A 22,114-nucleotide genomic window follows, 5' to 3' on the forward strand; every position below is an offset into this window, starting at 1 on the left:
GGCCTAAGGTAGAAGGAGTCAATTTTAGAAAACCTAGCACATTTATTTTTCAACATAGTCCCCTCCTACATTTACACACTTAGTCCAGCGGTCGTGGAGCATACGGACCTTGGACCTCCAGAAGGTGTCCACAGCAGGGGTGATTGATAAGCTTGTAGCTTAAGGTAGAAGGAGATGAGTTATACAGCTCTCGTACATGCACATGCAGTTCAACTCTTTGAGTGATTATGCAGAAAGTTTGAAGTTAATAACTCATCGCCTTCTACTTTAGGCCACGAACTTATCAATCACCCCTGCTGTGGTCATTTCCTGGAGGTCCAAGATCCGTATGCTCCACGACCGCTGGACTAAGTGTGTAAACGTAGGAGGGGACTATGTTGAAAAATAAATGTGCTAGATTTTCTAAAATTGTCTCCTTCTACCTTAGGCCATGAACATATCAATTCCTCCTCGTATGTGTTAGGGTTGGTAAATTGTGGACATGCTATGTTCACACCAGAAGCATGGCAACACTTGCAGGCTGCCCCCAGCACAATCTTTGGACTCTGTTGGTCGCTGATTCAAATGACACATTTTACCGTATGTCTTAATGTGCATGTGACAACTAAAGCTAGTCTTTAATCTTAATCTTTCAGTACACGAAATTGTCAAATTGTTTTGGAAAGTAAGTTCCATTGCAGGACTGTTGTTTTTCTGTCTAAGCATCTGAACATAGCTAATTTTCCAAGTGGTATGTGATTACAGTTATTTTTGGGTTAACCACATCTGTCCCAACCCAGAATTTTGATCAGGCACTCCTGGTCACATGTACCATTCCAATACAATTTCCATGTCAGTCTTGTGTGGGATGATGTCGTTGCTTGCTAATTTCGGTCACTTTCTTCTGAGGTGCATTTTTATTTCAAAGTTCAAAGTAAATTTATCATCAAAGTACATACTGTATATGCCACCATACACTCCCCTGAGAATCATTTTCTTGCGGACATTAAGAAACATAATAGAATAAATGAAAAATTGCACAAAACAAAGATGAACAAACAAACAATGTGAAAAAGACAACAAATTGTGCAAACTCAAGAAAGAAAAAACCTGAAATAATAATAATAACAACAATAAATAAGTAATAAATATTGAGAACATGAGTAGTAGAGCACTCATGATCGCATGAAAGTGAGTCCACAGGTTGTGGAATATATTTAATAAGGCTGATACCCTTGCAGTAGTGCTGTCTTGAGGGGGCCTTCTGAGACATGTTGATATCTAGTTGGGTAGGCAAGCTTTGATTCTTTAACTCCTTAACCTACTTGCTCTCCTCAGTAACCCCTTGCCTCCAACTTTGCCTTGCACCCCTCCTTGATACCATGAATCAGTCTCCAGCATTCAGTCACCCATCCAGACCCATAGGGCCCTGATGCTGTGAATTACCATCTCCATTGGGGTGCTTGTTGCTACTACCTGTGTCCTGCCCTCAGTGGTCCACCACCAATGATCCTCCAACCTTGGACTAGATGACGTACTTCTCTTTTGAAGTTCCACAGTACAAAATTTGTTGCAATAGGTCTTTGACTAGAGCCACACAATGCTTTTGATGGTACATGTCAATTTTCAGGCCAGATTCAAGTATGCAAAAAAAATCACATGGCTCATAGTGGCTGTGTTATCTCTTTGAGGTTGCTGTCTTATTAGTCCCATTGCCAGTTCACTTCCTTTAGGTGTGCAATATTCTCTCTCTCCATTCGTACCTTTCTTATGGTTGAGAGACCTTCTGCTTTACTTCTGGCCAACAGATTACAGTAACTTGTAGGGTAGTGGAGTACTTCTTCTCTTCTCACACCTGGATCATCTTCCAGCTCACCTAACTCTACAGACTCATCGGTCTTTTTGCCAACCAGTGGAAGCAGTTTTCTAAGATTAAAGATTAGCTTTATTTGTCATATGTGCATCAAAACATCAAAGCACAGAGAATTGTGTCATTTGTGTCAATAACCAACACAGTCCAAATACATGCTGGGGGGCACCAACATACCCACAACTTACTAACCCTCACCTGTACGTCTTTGGAAAACCAGAGCACCCGGAGAAAACTTACACAGTCACGGGGAGAATGTACAAACTCCTTACAGACAGTGATGGAAATTGAAACCCAATTGCTGTTCACTGCTACACCAGTGTACCGCTCCATTTTGCTGTTCATTATCTTCAGGATTCCGAGCGACCTCTTAATCTTCTCTGCTGAGAAGAGAGGCATCCCAGCTTCCCCAGTCTGCTCACGTAACGGAAAGATTTCCTGTGTTAAAATCTCAATGACCACGGATTTCCTTGGGGATTTTCTTGTTCTGTCACCAGAACTGCTCTGGATTTTCTGCTGCACTACATGGACCTCTGAGAAAATATGCAGCCTCTGCTGCTGTGGAGTGAAATATTGTACAAGGAGACACATATAAAAAATATAAAAATAGAAAACCAAAACAATCTGAGATTAATCTTTTTATCGGGCTCAGTGATATCTTAACACAGTGCAATTTTGATATGCAGTACGAAATGTTCATTTGTTTGCTGTGGTGATTTTGTTGCCCGTTTAGGAGCTCACCTGAATCCTGCTGTGACCTTCGCCATGTGCCTACTTGCCCGCGAGCCCTGGATAAAGTTTCCTCTTTACTCGTTGGCACAAATAGTTGGTGCCTTCATGGCATCATGCATTATCTTTGGTTTGTATTTTGGTAAGTTGCTTATTTCATTTACTATCTTCCCTTGCGAAAAAAATGTGCATTATAAGTGGAAGCAAAAAACTTTGGGAAAGATGGTAACCGTAGCACGACACAATGCTGTAACCTAACCAATGTTTTAGTAAGGTTGTACTAAGCCTTCCCTACATTGCAAGTCTATGCCCTGGTGAATGAAGGTAAATATTGAATACTGCTTTTTTTCCCATCCTAAAATCTTTGGGCTAAGGTCCTGCTAGATCTGGTGATATTTATCCAGTGACTCTTTGGAAATCAAGGATGAGGCATAAAACTTGGTGATTATGACTGCTTTACGAAGTGTTACAAGAACAAAGGAAAATGACAGAGGTAAAAAAGATGTGGTTGTCTCATACACAGATTAGAGTTAATAACATTCCAGTGATAACCTCTATAATATTTACATTCAAGTGGCGTGACACCTGCTGTAGAAAAACAGAGAAGCTTCTAGAAAATTCAGAATCATACTACAATTAGTAGAAAATTTACTGAACAGTTACATGTATATAGGTGCTTATATAGGAACTATAAGCAAGCATAGGACAGTTAAAATACTAGAAAAATAACTATTCTACACCTAAAACCAACAATCACTCTGTCTCTCAATATTCCCTTGGTATCTGCCTAGATATCTACAATTCATTGAGAACATTTAAGGGTTAGAACACAGAACATACAGTAGAATACTACAGCACAGCAGAAGCTCTTCAGCCCACAATTTTTTGCTGACCCTTTAACCTACTCTGAGATTAATGTAACCTTTCCCTACCCTCATATCCCTCCATTTTTCTACCATCCATGTGCCTATTTAGGTATTTCTTAAATGTCCCTAATGTATCTGCCTCTATGAACATCACTGGTAGCACATTCCACAAACTCACCATTTCCTGTGTAAAAAAAACATACCCCTGACATCCGCCCTGTACTTTCGTCCAATCACCTTAAATTATGCCCACCTTGTATTAGCCATTTCTGCCCTGAGAAAAAGACTCTGTCTGTCTACTCAATCTACACCTCTTATCAACTTGTCCACCTCTATCAAGTCATCTCTCATCCTCTTTTACTCCAAAGAAAAAAAGCCCTAGCTGGCTCAACATACCTTCTTAAGATATGCTCTCTAATTCAGGCATCATCCTGGTAAATTTTCTTTGCACCCCCTCTAAAGCTTCCACATTCTTTCTATAATGAGTGACCAGGACTGAACACAATATTTTGTCGAAAGGATGAAAAACAGTGTTGAACCAGTGTTTTCCAAATATACTTGTGTAAAAGACTGCTTTCCGCTTGCAGTTTTGATCTTGGAGGAGCAAAGGTAGATAGTGGCAGGTCTATGACTCAAGCACTGAATGGAAGTAAGTTTTATGAGGCACCCAGATAGTTTCTTTTCTATCGACTTCATAAGAACATAAAAAATAGAAGTGGAAGTAGACCAGTCAATTCCTGAAGACTTCTCTGTAGATCAGTAAGACTGTGTTTGATCCTGTCCTGGCCTGAATTCAATTTTCTAGTATTCTCGCACTACATGTGGTTTAAATGCCTGTTAATCTTCACCCTGAATGTACTGAAGTTCCACTGAAGGTTTGGAATATAACGACTGATGCATAGTGCAAGTTTTAGATTAGGTTTGGGAGCAACCGAGATGACACATGGCATGGGACAACCTCGTGGAGGTAGAAGGAAGGAAGGAAGGGTGCTTTGCACTTGCAGGCAGGCAGAGGCATCTTGTGAAAGCCTGCACATCCTGTCCATCTCTCTCTTGTAGCTAGTGAGGCCTCATGTCAGAATCAGAATCGGGATTAATATCACTGGCATATGTCATGAAAATTATTGCTTTGCAGCAGCAGTACATTATCATAAAAACTATGAATTGCAGTAAGAAGTGGTTATAACATAAGAAAATTAAATTAGATAAGAAGTGCAAAAAGAAAGAGAAAAAAATACTGAAGAAGTGTTATGGGCTCATTGTCCATTCAGAAATTTGATGACACATGGGAAGAAGCTGTTCCTGAAACATTGAATGTGTGTCTTCAGGCTCCTGTACCTTCACCTTGATGGTAGCAATGAGACGACGGCAAGTCCTGGGTGATGTGGTCCTTGATGATAGATACAGCCATTTTGAAGGTGTCCTGGGTTCTGGGGAGGTTAGTACCAATGGTGCTGACGGAGTTTACAACTTTTTGCAGGTTTTTCCAATCCTCTACGGTGGCACCTTCATACCAGATGATGATGCAACCAGTTAGAATGCTCTTCATATTACATCCATAGAACTTTGCAAGTGTCATTGGTGACATACCAATTCTCCTCAAACTCCTAATGAAATACGAGATGAGTATTTCTGAGTTATTAACTTCAAACTTCCTGCATAATCACTTAAAGAGTTGACCTGCATGTGCATGTAATGAGAGCTGTATAACTCATCTCCTTCTACCTTAAGCTACAAGCTTATCAATCACCCCTGCTGTGGACACCTTCTGGAGGTCCAAGGTCCGTATGCTCCACGACTGCTGGACTAAGTGTGTAAATGTAGGAGGGGACTATGTTGAAAAATAAATGTGCTAGGTTTTCTAAAATTGACTCCTACCTTAGGCCACAAATATATCAGTCACTCCTCGTATAGTCTTCCCCCCCAGTCCTCCTGTAGAGAGGGGATCTTACAAAAATATATAAAGTTAAGAAAGGTTTAGATAAAATGGAGGCTGCAAAATTGTTTCTACTGGTAATTGAGACAGGAACTAAGGTAGGGGTTCCCATCCTGGTGTCCACAGATGTACTTACTGGTCCATGGCATAAAAAAATGTTGGAAACCCCTGAACTAAGGGACATAACCTCAAGATTGGTGGGAATAGATTTAGGATGGAGATGAGGAGAAACTACTTTTCCCAGACAGTAGTGAATATGTGGATTTCTCTGCCCAGGCAGGGGAATGAAGGGTTATGGGGAATAGAAAGGCAGATGGACCAGAGGCTAGGGTTGAATAGTTGGGTTGCTGGGCGGAGGGGTTCATTGGGCCAGGAAGGCCTATTCTATGCTCCATCTGTAAGTAAATAAAAGGAGGTAAATAATGGTATTCTGTCTATTTCCATTGATGGTCATTTTCATAGTTTCAGCTGTAATTGAATTTTGTTGAATTATTAAGTCTATTGTGTTGTTAAATCTCGAACAAGACTGGAAACTGGATTCATGAAGTAAATTCTACTCAATTGGATGTCATTCTAGATGCTTTGTGGGACTTTAGTGGTCAAGACAAACTGTTAGTTTATGGTCCTAATGCCACAGCTGGAATTTTTGCTACATTCCCATCTGAACACTTAAGTCCAACCAATGGCTTTTTTGACCAGGTGAGCAAGCAAAAAAAAAGTATTACATTTCATTTTACATGCTGTATCATGTAACCTCTTATCTATGGGCTGAATGAAGATTAACTGTAAATAAATCTTTTTGATATTTCCCTTGGCTAATTTCTATTAACAGCTCACGTGGTGTATGGTATCATCAGATATTTCACAGATAAAACTGCTGGAGGAACTCAGCAGGTCAGGTAGCATCTATGGAGGGAATGAGGTTTAATGTTTTAGATGAGGTCTGAGACTCGTGATAAATCCTGATGAAGGGTCTCGGCCCAAAACATTGACTCTTTATTCCTCTCTGTTGATGCTGAGTTTCTCCAGAATTGTGTGTTTGCTGCCCTGGATTTCCAGCATCTGCAAAATCTCTTGTGTCGCAGATAAAATGCATTGTATCATTCTCAAAGCACAGAATTAGAATTTGAATAAGTCAAAAGAAATGGGAAATGAGAAGAGAATGTGGGCATGGCTAGTACAGGTCAAATCCTGGGAATAATTACAAAAGAATATCAGCTATGTGAGAAACAGATTGAAACAAACTTGGCAAAATGTACATACAATTTATATGAATGTAGGTTCATGGCTTATTCGAATGAATGAAGAGGCATGCAATGCAGATATGGGAATCACATTGCATGACATTTCTTAGTTTTGCAGTGGGAGTATCGAACCAGACCTGCAAAAGTGCTGATTGGAGATAATGAATTGTTCTGTTTCTCACTCAATATTTCTCATCCATCACAAAAGTCTAAAGTCAAAATTCACCATGTTAACAGCATGCTAGCAATGTAATGTGTCTATATTGTCACTCATATTTTCTACTGAAAATTATTTGAAATGGATCTAGCTATGCCTCACACCACTCAGAAACATCATGAAATAAGTTAATAGCTAATAGAAACCAACCATGATTTCATGGTCAAAGTCACTTAGATCAAATTTCTTCCCCATTCTGATATTTGGGGTTTGGACAAAAACTGAACCTCTTGACCATGTCTGTGTGCTTTATGCATTGAGTAGCCGGCACATGATTGGCTGATTAGATATTTGCATTGACATGCAAGTGTAAGAGTGTATGATATCTAATAAAGTGGCCACTGAGTGTATTGTACACTGTCATGTTTCAGTGTTTTAATTAGCTTGTCCACAGAAACATTTTTAAGCAATATGTGTTGTCACAGATGTGTATTATTATAAAAATAGTTATAAAAATAAGTTAAATGTAAATTATGTTGTCATGGAGATTTAACAGCAAGAAACCTTTTAGCTTGTCAAGGTAATCAAGATGTTTCAGAATATTTTTTGATTTCAGAATTTGAACAGAGTCTAGGAAATATGCTTTGCTGACTCTATGAGAATAGGTGAGTTAACTTGGACTTTTCTCTTTGGAGCAATGGAGGATGAGAGGTGACCTGATAGAGGTGTATAAGATGATGAGAGGCATTGATTGTGTGGATAGTCAGAGGCTTTTCCCCAGGGCTGAAATGGCTAACATGAGGGGCATAGTTATAAGAGGCTTGGAAGTAGGTGCAAGGGGGATATCAGAGGTAAGATTTTCACATAGAGAGTGGTGGGTGTGTGGAATGCACTGCTGGTGACGGTGGTGGAGGCGGATACAATAGGGTCTTTTAAGAGACTCTTAGATAGGTACATGGGGCTTAGAAAAATAGAGGGCTTTGGGGTAGGGAAATTCTAGGCAGCTTCTTGAGTAGATTACATAGTTGGCACAACATTGTGGGCCGAAGGGCCTTTAATGTGCTGTAGATTTCGATGTCCTGAGACTGTCAGGGAGTGAATGGTAGGCTCAGTTAAAAAGAAAACAGGGAAATGAGATTCTGACAGTATGTCAGAATACAGAAAAGTTAATCAGCTTTGATTAGCATTGATCTTATTTTATACTAATATGCAATGACAACCAGACCTGCTAATTAAATTTGATTATCACTTGCACATGTAAGATGAAATAAATCAGCCTGGCGGTTTGTACTAAGGTTGGTCTCAACAAACAGGTATTTGGATAGGAACATTTTAGAAGGTTATGGCCAAAACCTAGCTGTAGGAACTATGCATCTGTGTTGTATCTGCATTGTGTTCTCTGTTGCATGTTTGTTATGGTAACTAGTCATGTAGGTGGGGAGGGGTTGGTAAAAATGAAGGGTTTAGCTATATATTCATGCTTTGTTCTTGACAGCTTAGAGCTGGGGCCACTGGGTGTCATATCTTTTGCTGACCGCTTTAACTTTGCTTAATTACATTTGAAATCGCTTAACTTTGCTTAAGTCTGCTTAAGTATGTTGAAGATTGTTAGTTTTAGTTTCATAAATTTTATTGCTTCAAGATTGTATGTTTGCCGAGTTGCTAATAAAGGATTGAATACATTCCTTTGTCTCTTTTGAACATAATTATTGGATTGATTGGAGGTGTGTCATACAGGATAACAACCTGTGCGAGATCTCCAGCAGTGGCAGTGGTTTGTTCGAATTGCTGCTATACTGGTAATTGGGGCTAGTTTGGATGGACATCAGAATCAGAATAATATCTATTATCACCAACTTATATGATGTGAAATTTGTTGTTTTACAGCAGCAGTACAGTGCAAAGACATAAAAATTATTATAAGTTACAGAGATAAACCGAATAATGAGGTAGAGTTCATGAGTTCATTAACTGTTCAGAAATCAGATGGTGAAGGGGCAGAAGTTGTTTCCAAATCATTGAATGTAGCTCTTCAGGCTCTTGTACCTCCTCCCTAATGGTAGCAACGAGAAGAGCATAGTTGGCACGGGCCAGAGTCAGAATCAGGTTTAATGTCACCAGCATATGTCGTGAAATTTGTTGCCTTTGCAGCAGCAGTTCAATGCAATACACAATAATAGAAAAAAACCTGTAAATTACAGCAAGTATATATATATAAAGTTAAATTAAATAAGTAGTGCAAAAATAGAAATAAAAAATGCAGTGAGGTAGTGTACATGGGTTCAATGTCCATTCAGAAAACGAATGGCAGGGGGAAAGAAGCCTTCAGGCTCCTGTACCTCCTTCCCAATGGGGCAATGAGACAAGGCATGATCTGGGTGATGGAGGTCCTTAATGATGGATGCTGCCTTTTTGAGGCATCACTCCTTGAAGATATCCTGGATACAGAGGCTAGTGCACATGATGGAGCTGGCTAATGATTAGTTCCTGAGGATTGGAGGGTGGCTAATGTAACCCCACTTTTTAAAAAAGGAGGGAGAGAGAAACCGGGGAATTATAGACCGGTTAGTCTGACATCGGTGGTGGGGAAAATGCTAGAGTCGGTTATCAAAGATGTGATAACAGCACATTTGGAAAGAGGTGAAATCATCGGTCAAAGTCAGCATGGATTTGTGAAAGGAAAATCATGTCTGACGAATCTTATAGAATTTTTTGAAGATGTAACTAGTAGAGTGGATGAGGGAGAGCCAGTGGATGTGGTATATTTAGATTTTCAAAAGGCTTTTGACAAGGTCCCACACAGGAGATTAGTGTGCAAACTTAAAGCACACAGTATTGGGGGTATGGTATTGATGTGGATAGAGAATTGGTTGGTAGACAGGAAGCAAAGAGTGGGAGTAAACGGGACCTTTTCAGAATGGCAGGCAGTGACTAGTGGGGTACCGCAAGGCTCAGTGCTGGGACCCCAGTTGTTTACAATATATATTAATGATTTAGACGAGGGAAATAAATGCAGCATTTCCAAGTTTGCGGATGACATGAAGCTGGGCGGCGGTGTTAGCTGTGAGGAGGATGCTGAGACGATGCAGGGTGACTTGGATAGGTTAGGTGAGTGGGCAAATTCATGGCAGATGCATTTTAATGTGGATAAATGTGAGGTTATCCACTTTGGTTGCAAGAACAGGAAAACAGATTATTATCTGAACGGTGGCCGATTAGGAAAAGGGGAGGTGCAACGAGACCTGGGTGTCATTGTACACCAGTCATTGAAGGTGGGCATGCAGGTACAGCAGGCAGTGAAAAAGGCAAATGGTATGTTGGCATTCATAGCAAAAGGATTTGAGTACAGGAGCAGAGAGGTTCTACTGCAGTTGTACAAGACCTTGGTGAGACCGCACCTCGAGTATTGTGTGCAGTTTTGGTCCCCTAATCTGAGGAAAGACATTCTTGCCATAGAGGGAGTACAAAGAAGGTTCACCAGATTGATTCCTGGGATGGCAGGACTTTCATATGAAGAAAGACTGGATCGACTAAGGCTTATACTCACTGGAATTTAGAAGATTGAGGGGGGATCTTATTGAAACATATTAAATTCTAAAGGGATTGGACAGGCTAGTTGCAGGAAGATTGTTTCTGATGTTGGGGAAGTCCAGAACGAGGGGTCACAGTTTAAGGATAAAGGGGAAGCCTTTTAGGACCGAGATGAGGAAAAACTTCTTCACACAGAGAGTGGTGAATCTGTGGAATTCTCTGCCACAGGAAACAGTTGAGGCCGGTTCATTGGCTATATTGGTGATGGTGATGGTGCTCGGTGTCGGAGGGCTGGTCGGAGGCACGAAGTTGTCGGAAGTTTTCGGACGGACTCACAGTTGGCTGTGCTCGGGTGCTTCCAGAGGCTGCATCGGGAAGTTTTGCCACGTTGGAGGTTTCTTCCTTCTGCCATCTGCGTGAGATGATGGGCTATCTGGGACTTTGAGACTTTTTTTTTACCGTGCCCATGGTCTGCTCTTATCAAATTATGGTATTGCTTTGCACTGTTGTAACTGTATGTTATAATTATGTGGTTTTTTTGGTCAGTTAGTCTTGGTCTGTCTTGTGTTTATGTGATATCATACTGGAGGAACATTGAATTTCCCCTTGGGGATGAATAAAGTATCTATCTATCTATCTATCTATCTATATTTAAGAGGAAGTTAGATATGGCCCTTGTGGCTAAAGGGATCGGGGGTATGGAGAGAAAGCAGGTACAGAGTTCTGAGTTGGATGATCAGCCATGATCATACTGAATGGCGGTGCAGGCTCGAAGGGCCGAATGGCCTACTCCTGCACCTATTTTCTATGTTTCTATGTTTCTAAGTTTGCAACTCTTTGCAGCTGACTTTGATCCTGTGCAGTAGCCCCAGATGGGCTGAAGGTCCTGTTTCTGAGCTGTATGACTCTATGATTATAAATACACGCTTTTTCTACTGTAAAGAAATTCGAGAAATTTAAATGCAGACACAAAAGCCATTGCACTCTATGTAAGTACCGTATAGATACGCAGCCTGCCAAATCTAATAAATTAAGATGGTCACACAAATGCAAGTAGTGATGACCCTAAACATGTGAAACTGATTGGGTCATCTCATTAATAAATCAAATACACCAATTTTATGACATTCTGGGATATAGCCCCCAGATTAGGATAATTTACTGGGCCACAATCCTCTGATCAATATTGTAGCCACAGTGAATCCCTTTAACGTCAATGTAGCGTTCTTCATTGCGAACCTTTTCCTGATACTTGCAGTCATCTGGTATCAGTTTGAAGGGGTATCTCTGGTGCTCAGCATGGGGGCTATTCCCAGCCTGGTTTTAATTGGTACGACTCATGTAAAATGCTGGAGGAATGCATCAGGAGGGAAATAAACAGTCAACGTTTCGGGCTGAGACCTTTCATCAGGACACCTCCAGCATTTTTGTTCGTGTTGCTCCAGATTTCCAGCATCTGCAGTCTCTCTTTTGTCCCCCAGCAAGCAACTTTAATTAACATTTTAAATGTGGTACAGATCTTTAAGCAATCTTTAGAAGAAAGACATAAACTTTAATTAACATTTTAATTGTGGTGCAGGAATTTAAGCAATTTTTAGAAGAAAGACATCAATTTAAATTGATGCAGAAATATCATAGACTTCTTAATAAAATATATTTTAAGTCCCTTTGTATTTTTAAATACTAATGTAAGGAGATTACTTACATTCTTAACAGTCACACTTTGGAGGAATGTGGTTTGCTAAGCAGTAAATATTGATTAATATGCCATATAAAACTCAGTTCTTGTGGAATTAATCTTAAGATGTTTTAGAAAATGTCATGGAAGATATAGTTCAGTTTGGCATTCAAGGGTCATCCCCTGGATAGCAGCAGAGAAGGCAGCAACAGTGCAGCTTCCAAAGACTGATTGGATCCTTAGCTGCGTCTTCAGAATTTCCCGAGCAACACACACAAAATGCTGGAGGAGCTCAACAGGTCAGGCAACATCAACGGAAATGAATAGATCGTCGACGTTTCAGGCCAAGGCCCTTCTTCAGGACTGAAGCGGAAGGGAGAAGATGCCAGAATAAAAGGTGGAGGGAGCAGAGGGAGGATAGCTGGAAGGTGATAGGTGAAGCCAGGTGGGTGGGAAAGGTCAAGTGCTGGAGAAGAGGGAATTTGATAGGAGAGCAGAGAGGACCATCGGGGAAAGGGAAAGAGGAGAGGACCCTGGGGGAAGTAATAGACAGGGAAAAGGTCAGATTGGGGAATAGAGGAAGGGTGGGGGGGGGGGGACAGGTGCATTACTGGAAGCTTGAGAAATTAATATTCATGCCATCAGGTTAGAGGCTACTCAGACAGAATATAATGTGTTGCTCCTCCACCCTGACAAAATGGTCTCCCAGATTTACGATGGGTCTCACCGGTGCAGAGGAGGCCGCATCAGAAGCACTGGACACAATAGATGACCCCAGCAAATTCACAGGCCAAGTGTTGCCTTGAGGAATTTCCCATTGAGCTACCCAGGTGTAAAATTTCCAAACCTGCTTTCCCCACCAGGGTTACTTTGACTTCATAACTGCTATAAACTCAAGACTATTTTATATTCATAATGAAAATTTTCTGTGTTGAACGTAAGCATCATGGTTCTCTTTAACCCTCATTAGTGTGAAATTCCCTTTCCTTTTTACCAAACGCAGATGATTGGGACCGCTGCTCTTATTGTGTGCATCCTCACTATAGTGGATAAATGGAATAACCCAGTGCCCAGGGGACTGGAGGCATTTACAGTTGGATTCACGGTGTTGGTAATTGGCTTGTCGATGGGATTCAACTCTGGCTATGCTGTGAACCCTGCACGAGACTTCGGACCTCGTTTGTTTACATCAATGGCCGGCTGGGGAGCTGATGTTTTTATGTAAGCTTTTTCTTATTTTCTAAACACCGTGACATTAATTCTAAATGTGTTTTCTTAATATGTGAAAAACATAGGAAATTGGAGTAACATACATAAAATGCTGGAGAAACTCAGCAGGTCAGGCAGCATTGATGGAAGGGGATTAAACAACTGATGTTTTAGAGTGTAAACCCTTCACCAGGAAAGTAGAGGAAGGGAGAAGAAGCCAGAATATAAATTTTGAAGGAAGGGATGGAATACAAGCTGGCAAGTTATAGGTGACACCAGATGTAGGAGGGGGGATGATGTAAGAAGCTGGGAGGTAATAGGTGGAAGAGGTAAAGGGCCGAAGAAGAAGGATCTGATAGGACAGGACAGTGGGCCATGGGAGAAAGGGAAGGAGGAAGGGCACCAGAGGGAGATGATGGGCAGTGATGGAAGAGAAGGGGTGAGTTAGGTAGGCCAGGGAGCCTTGATAATTTGACAAGACAATCACAGCCCTTCTACCTGAACTCTATTTTCCTGCCTGATGCCCATATCTCTTGATTGCCCTGAACCCATAAATTTATCAGATTCTGTCTTGAATAGAATTCTGTTATTCACAGCTTTCTGATGTAGGCAGTTCCCAAGATGACAGTCATCTGACATCAGTTCAAAAGGGCTGATCCTTATCCTTATGCTCAGAGCATGCTCCTGATTCTAGTCTCTTTAGCAATTGGATACACCTCTCAGTATCCACTTTGATGGTCACTTTAGAATTCAGTATTCAACATAAATTCCACAGAGCATTGTCCTGTTTTATTTAATATTTCTCCATAAAGCAAATGTAAAACAGCCCCAAGTCCAAGGTAAGTATAAACTTCCTGAGAAATGCAAGCTGTCACTGTATTCAGGGCTCCAGATGTGGTCTTACCAAATTTCAAAGCTAATGTGGCAAAACATTTGATTATGTCCTCCATTTCCACTTGCAATAAAGGGCAATGTGATATCTGCTTTCATAAGACCATAAGACATAGGAGCAGAGTTAGACCATTTGGCCCATCCAGACTGTTCTGCCATTCTATCATGGCTGATTTCTTATTTCTCTCAACCCCTTCTCCCCAAAACTGTTGACCTCCTCACTTAACAAGAAACTATCAACCTCCACTTTTCAAAATGCACAGATCTCTTTTTGATAAAATTATGCTGACTCTGCCTAATTATGTCACCATTTTCTAAATGTCCTGCAATTACTCCCCTGTTACTTTTTCTTGGCACCTTAATAATTTTGGCAAAATTACCCCTTACATTTGAGGGAACACAACCTTTGTACCTATTATCTCACTTAATTAAGATATCATTGTTGGATGATTATTGTCAAATGATCCAAGATACAGTGAAAAGCTTTTGTTTGACCTTTAGACCATAAGACATAGGAACAGAATCAGGCTATTTGGCTCATTAAGTCTGTTGATCATGGCTGATTTATTCTGCTTCCCAACCCCATTCTCCTGCCTCCTCCCCATAAACTTTGATGCCACGATTAATTATCAACTACAAATCAATCTTTGCTTTAAATATACTCAAATGACTTGGCCTCCACGGCCATTTCTGTCAATGGGTTGCACAAATTCACCCCCTTCTGACTGAAGTAATTCCTCCTCATTTCTTTCTAAAGGGACATTTTCTATTCTGAGGCTGTGCCCTCTGGCCATAGACTCCCTCACAATAGGAATCATTGTCTCCATGTCCACACTATCTGGGCATTTCAATATTCGATAGTCTTCAATGAGATCTACCCTCATTCTTCTAAACTCCAGCGAGTACTGGCCAACAAACTCTCCTCATATGTTTGTGCGCATCCAGCCAGGTAATGCCATATGTATACTGAGATAGTAAACTCATTTATCCTTATCATTGTTATAGTTCATCATGTTACTCTGAACTAAACAGAGAACAGCTATTCTTAAACGTCTTTGCATCTTGGCTGCTTCATGCTTTTCACATATAACCTCATGACCTGGAACTTAAATTATAGAGCAAGTGGCCACAGTGGTGTAGTGGTTAGTGCGATGCCATTATAACTTGGAGCATCAAGGTTTGCAGTTCAACTTCGCCACCATCTGTAAGGAGTTTGCACATCTTCCCTGTGAATATATGGTTTTCCTCCGGGTGCTCCGGTTTCTTCCCACAGTCTAAAGGACGTACTGGTTAGAAGATTAATTGGTCTTTATAAATTGTCCTGTGATTAAGCTAAAATTAAATAGATGTGCTGCTGGTCGGTGTAGCTCGTTGGGCCGGAAGGGCCTGTCTCGCTTTGTATCTCTAAATAAATAAATAAAGAACGGTACAGGCCCTTTGGCCCATGATGTTGTAATGACCTTTAACCTACTCCAAGATCAATCTAACACTTTTCTCCTGCATAGCCCTCCTGAGATTCCCTCACCCTACCATCATCACCAAGCCAGGCAATCAGCCCAGATTTTACAAGGAATGGAGAAGAGCATGCAGAGAGCTGCACATGGCTCACCTAAAAGTGAGGTGTTGACTTAATTAAACTGCAAGACATGCGAATCTGCAAAACCAGCAGCAATGGTCACAACTAAGTGATCCTATGACAAACAGACCAAATCATAATAGACCTGGACAGTTAAGCAGTTTAACAAGAGAGGGCTCAATCCTTATGAGGCCTAGCATGTGAGTTTTCAAGATAAGACAATGTCCTTAGCAACCAGAAGTGCCGAATTGATGATTTATCTCAGCTGCTGCCTGAGTAAGTCACCTTGACAGGAGGCAGTAAATCCAAAAAAAAAACATTCTGCAGATGCTGAAAATATTAAGATAGAAACTGCAGGAAAAATTCATCAAGTTGGGCAGCATCTGTGGAAAGAGAAAGAGAGTTAATGTTTCAGGTTGGAGATCCTTTGTTAGAATGGGAACAGAGAAAGTGATGGGAAGCATGATAGGACAAAGGGATCATCTGTGATAGGGTGAGGACATCTGATGTCAATGGGCAGTTATATGCCGATTGAACTTCTTTGCCCATATTGTTCATCGCATGGCTGTGGAATACGTGAAGCAGCTCCATTAAAAATAATGGAGAGAGTTCAAAAGAGGATGTGCTGGAGCTTTTGGAAAGCATCAAGTTTGATAAGTCATTGGGACCGGGCAAGATGTACCCCAAGCTACTGTGGGAAGCGAGGGAGCAGATTGCTGAGCCTTTGGCAACGATCTTTGCGTCATTAATGGGAACGGGGGAGGTTCCAGGGGATTGGAGGGTTGCAGATGTTGTCCCTTATTCAAGAAAGGGAGTAGGGATAGCCCAGGAAATTATAGGTCAATGAGTCTTACTTCAGTGGTTGGTAAGTTGATGGAGAAGATCCTGAGAGGCAGGATTTATGAATATTTGGAGAGGCAAATATAATTAGGAATAGCCAGCATGGCTTTGTCAAAGGCAGATCGTGCCTTACGAGCCAGATTGAATTTTTTGAGTATGTGACTTAAAAACATTGATGAAGGAAGAGCTGTAGATGTAGTATATATGGATTTCAGCAAGGCATTTGATAAGTTACCCCATGCAAAGCTTATTGAGGAAGTAAAGAGACATGGGATCCAAGGGGACCTTGCTTTGTGGATCCAGAATTGGCTTGCCCACAGAAGGCAAAGAGTGGTTGAGACAGGTCATATTCTGCATGGAGGTTGGTGACCAGTGGTGTGCCTCAGGGATCTATTCTGGGACCCCTTCTCTTCGTGATTTTTATAAATGACCTAGACGAGGAAGTGGAGAGATGGGTTAGTAAATTTTCTGAAGACACAAAGGTTGGGGTTGTTGTGGATAGTGTGAAGGTCTGTCAGAGGTTACAGTGGGACATCGATAGGATGCAAAACTGGGCTGAGAAATGGCAGATGGAGTTCAACGCAGGTAAGTGTGAGGTGGTTCATTTTGGTAGGTCAAATATGATGACAGAATATAGCATTAATGGTAAGACACTTGGCAGTGTGGAGGATCAGAGCGACCTTGGGGGCCGAGTCCATAGGACACTCAAAGCTGCTGTGCAGGTTGACTGTGTGGTTAAGAAGGCATATGGTGTATTAGCCTTCATCAGCCATGGGATTGAGTTTAAGAGCAGAGAGGTAATGTTACAGCTTTATCGGACCCTGGTTAGACCCCACTTGGAGTACTGTGCTCAGTTCTGGTCACCTCACTACAGGAAGGATGTGGAAACTATAGAAAGGGTGCAGAGGAGATTTACAAGGATGTTGCCTGGATTGGGGAGCATGCCTGAGAACAGGTTGAGAGAACTTGGCCTTTTCTCCTTGGAGCAACGGAGGATGAGAGGTGACCTGATAGAAGTATATAAGATGATGAGAGGCATAGATCATGTGGATAGTCAGAGGCTTTTCCCAAGGGCTGAGATGGCTAGCACAAGAGGGCACAGCTTTAAGGTGTTTGGAAGTAGGTACAGAGGAGATGTCAGGGGCAAGTCTTTACACAGAGAGTGGTGAGTGCGTGGAATGGGCTGCTGGCGATGGTGGTGGAGGTGGATACGATAGGGTCTTTTAAGAGACTCCTGGATAGGTACATGGAACTTAGAAAAACAGAGGGCTATGGGTAACTCTAGGTAATTTCTAAAATAAGTACATGATTGGCGCAGCATTGTGGGCTGGAGGGCCTGTATTGTGCTGTAGGTTTTCTATGTTTCTATGTTTCTTTCTAAGCTAATAGCACAAATGGATAATTTACAGCAGAAATGTTCCAATACAGACAGAAAAAGCAAATTGCTTTAAAGTTGGGGAATTCTACATTGCGTCTGGATGATTGCAACAATAGTTGCATCATGTGCTGTCTATAAAATGCACTGCATTACTTGCCTCAATTACTCTGACTGCACATCCCAAATCCATAACCTCTACCTCCAAGAGCTTAAGGTGCACAGAAACACCACAAAATGCAGTTGGAGACCAACTTGACTTGGAGATATAATATTTCCCTTCATTGTCACTGAGTATGAATCCTGGAACTGCCTCACCAAAGGCATTATCTTTCAGAGAGTATCTTCTCCTGAAGGACCGTAACAGTTCACGATGGTGGTTAGGTTAAATTATATGATCTCAAGGACTATTGGGCATGTACGAGAAATGAAATTAGTGGTGCTCAGATTCCAAAAAACAAATAGCTAATTACAGTGGATTACGGTTAATTGGGACACATCAGGACCGGTGTATTTGGCCCAATTAAGCAGCTGCCCTATTTAGTCAGTTTCTTGGAAATAATTAAAAATATTTAAAGGAAATACAGAATAAACACTACTAATACTACTGCAGTACTATAAAACTGTGTATAGGTTCTAATACTTACTGATGGAGGAATCCCTCTGCATAACATTCTTTTGACTGCAAATGAACAAAATCGGAACAGACACCTAGTGCAGATAATGGACTGACTTCATACAATGATGACTGCACCCTTCAAATTTTCATTTACACAGTAACATTCAAGATGATTGTCAATACTTCCAAATTCTTTGTAGTTCCTAACTTGTTTTTGGCATCTCCAAGCCTGAATGGTTGAAACCACAGTGAGCAAAACTGTTCTGAATTGTCTTACTGCTTATTTCTTACCAACTATCAGCGACAAAAAAACCCCACTGCTTTTTGAACACACATGCAACTGACGTGTTTTCTCGAAGCATGGTACAGGTGTCTCCCCCCCCCTTTACAAAGGTAGAGCGTTCCTATGAAACCTTTCTTAAGCCAAAATGGCATAAAGTGAAGAACCATTAATTTATATGGGAAAAATTTTCATAAAAGTGAAGATCCTCTTTGTAACGCAAAAACACGTTACTAATGTAGGTCTTTTGTAAAAGCAAAGTGGCGTAATGCGGACATTCGTAAATCGGGGGACACCTGTATTATGTCTCATGGTCACACAAGTGATGTTAGTTAGAAACTGTTCAGCAACAGTCTCGTGCCCCAGTTAAGTGGCCTAGAGTCCCAAATAAACAAAGGGAATCTGGGCTATTTTCTCCGTGTGCTCTTGTTCTTTAAGGGTCGTCCCAAATAAGCATCTGTCCCGATTAACGGGGGGCCCAACTACCAGAATCCACTGTATTTAGCTTTATCAGGCTGGTTGATTGGTCAGCAAAATGGCTTAGATCCTGACATTCACCTGGAGAGGCCGCAGAAGGCAGAAGTGTTCCATGTTTATTTACTTATTTGTTTATCATGATACGGATTATTGAGTCTTTTGCAGATAATTGGCTCTTTATTAATGTTTAAGTACTAGGAGTGCTACCTTGCAGACAGTTCAAGTCACAATGAGTCTCAAGTTAGTGTATGGTAACATATATGCACTTTGATAATAAATTTACTTTGAACTTTGAAAAACATCTACCTTTCTACCATGGAGAATGACCGATAGTTGTTTGTTATGTAACCGAAAATGAGGTACTCACTGGGTGCCACATGGTGAACAGCAAAAAAAAAAAACCCAGGAAACAAGAGTAGAGTCATAGAATCATGAAAAAGTACAGCACAGAAATAGGTCCTTCAGCCCATCTAGTCCTTGCTGCACCGTAGATGAAAAATAAATGCTACAATAGCATTCACGATTTGTCATCCTATTAGATAAACCAGTTGTATTGAGATAATTGCAGGGTGAGGGTGTGTAGAACACAACATGTCAACTGCAATAATATTTCTGCAGTAATCAGAAGAACGCAGTATGTAATCTATATGAATTTAATTTTGATTCTGTTTGATTTGGTACATTAGATGTGATTTCTAATCTCAGTCTTAATGTTTCTTTATCTTTTTGTTTTTTTTTTCAGTGCTGGAAACTACTGGTTTTGGATCCCTATTTTTGCCCCACTCCTTGGTTCTGTTCTCGGGATTCTGGTGTATCAGCTCATGATTGGGATTCACCTTGAGCCTGATGAGCAGAGTTCACCGATTGGAGAAGAAAATATAAAACTAGCAAATATAAAACTGAGAGAAAGTTACTGATGCATTATAGATCTCATGAGTCAACTTAATATTATCAATATCCTTGTTTTTCTCTTGCTAAAACCCAGTATTTAGATCCTTTGAACATTATATTATCTTAACAACCTTCTTGGAATGCTGAAGCTTTTTACAATTTATCTTGACAAAGTCCTGATATATTTCTAGTGCCATGAAATAAACAGAAATAACCATGGACATTTTCATATTAGCATATAGTTTAATTATGACACAAAAACAAGTATTAAAAAAAGTCAGTCATTTGCAGAGAAGTTCTGACTTGACAAGCGTTTACTGTTATAGAGCAATAATTCAGACCTAAGTGATATATTCATTGAAATCAGAATTTGTCAAAACAACTTGGTCTGTAACTGACCCAGAAGGTCTTTATTTACCACATTTAACTGTCCTTCAGGAAGGGACACTAGTTACAAAAGTCACAGAATAATAAGTAAAGGCAATATTTCCACTGCGGTCACCTGCTTTATGTGTGAGAAAACAAATCACCGACTTGTTCTTTCCTGAGGACATTTCATTGGTCCAATTTCACTCTAGGTAGAAGCCTGAGTTTCACAGTTTAACAAATTAGGAAGAATTTGGAGCTTGCTTGCAGGTTCCTCAGGCCTGTTATTGGTTTGGTGATTTTAACGATTAATTTGAATGTTTGATCATTTCAATCTGTGGCTAGTTGGTTAGAGACCTATGTAAATTCATGTTCGCAGATCATCGTGTATGCCTATGAGAAAGTTATAGAACAGGGATTCACAACCTTTTTTATGCAATAGACCTCTACCATTAACTGAGAGGTCTGTGGACCCCAGGTTGGGGATCTCTGTTATAGAAGGTTCACTCTTTTTAGAGCTAGTTTATATCTAGTGGCCATAGAGATGCAATATTAACTATTAATTTGTCTGAACCCTCCCTAAAGCTTCCAAATCCTTCCTACAATGAGGTGACCAGAACTGAACACAATATTACAAGTGTGGTCTAATCATAGTTTTATAGAGCTGCAACATTACCTCATGGTTCTTAAACCTCCTTAGCCACCCAGTCAACTTGTGTGGCAACTTTGACTGATCAATGGACGTGGACCCTAAGATCCCCCTATTCCTTCACACTGCTAAGAATTCTGCCATTTATACTGTACTCTCCCATCAAGTTCAACCTCCCAAAGTGAATCACCTCACACTCTTCTGGGCTGAACTCCATCTGCCACTTCTTGGCCCAGCACAGCACCCTATAAGTGTCACATTGTAAGCCTTGACCACTTTCTACACTATCCACAATGCTACCAATATTTGTGTCATCTGCAAGCCTACTAATCTACCCCTCCTCTTTGTCATTCACGCTCATCCCTAAGCTTACTATCCTTCAGAGAATCATTTTATTTTTACATATGAATAAGCTGCATGTAAAGCTTTCTATTACCTATATATGCGATTTGCATTTAAATTTTGCTTATTCTAAAAGGAAGCAAGTTTTTAAAAAGTTGTTACATTTTGGCTATGTTGCTACATTATTGAGCATATCATGGTAACCCTTCAGTTCATCTTTCAATAAAAGTTTGAAAAATGTGTTTATACTGTCTACTTCATTGAAGGAACAGATCAGGATGTGCTCTCAGTCAGAACCGTGTTAATACAGATCATGGGCCAGAGAATTCAAACAGTAACGTAATATCCACCCAGAGTCCACTTTATTAGGTACTCCTGTGCCAGATAACATGGCCACTGAGTGTATGTTTGTTGTCTTCTGCTGCTGTAGTCCATCCGCTTCGAGGTTCGATATGGAGTACAATCAGAGATGCTCTTCTGCACACCATGCTAGTAATGTGTGTCTGCTTGAGTTACTGTCGCCTTCCTGTCAGCTTGAACCAGTCTGGCCATTCTCCCCTGACTTTCCTTAACAAGGCATATTTGCCCTCAAAAATGCTGTTCACTGGA

At 40.7% G+C, this 22,114-nt stretch overlaps 1 protein-coding gene across 1 annotated transcript in view; it reads left to right on the top strand.

Moving 5' to 3' along the window:
- The window catches only part of LOC140737687 (aquaporin-3-like), a 34,608-nt gene extending 12,861 nt beyond the window's left edge, over window positions 1-21,747 (top strand). Inside the window, exons 3-6 of the mRNA XM_073064239.1 lie at window positions 2,583-2,720; window positions 5,958-6,079; window positions 12,994-13,211; window positions 20,000-21,747. Of these exons, the coding sequence (XP_072920340.1) occupies window positions 2,583-2,720; window positions 5,958-6,079; window positions 12,994-13,211; window positions 20,000-20,174 (653 nt within the window). The 3' untranslated portion in view covers window positions 20,175-21,747. The remainder of the gene's footprint in view (window positions 1-2,582; window positions 2,721-5,957; window positions 6,080-12,993; window positions 13,212-19,999) is intronic.
- Window positions 21,748-22,114: the final 367 nt, after the last annotated feature.

Source organism: Hemitrygon akajei, chromosome 13 (genome assembly GCF_048418815.1).
Source record: "Hemitrygon akajei chromosome 13, sHemAka1.3, whole genome shotgun sequence".
Classification (NCBI taxonomy): domain Eukaryota; kingdom Metazoa; phylum Chordata; class Chondrichthyes; order Myliobatiformes; family Dasyatidae; genus Hemitrygon; species Hemitrygon akajei.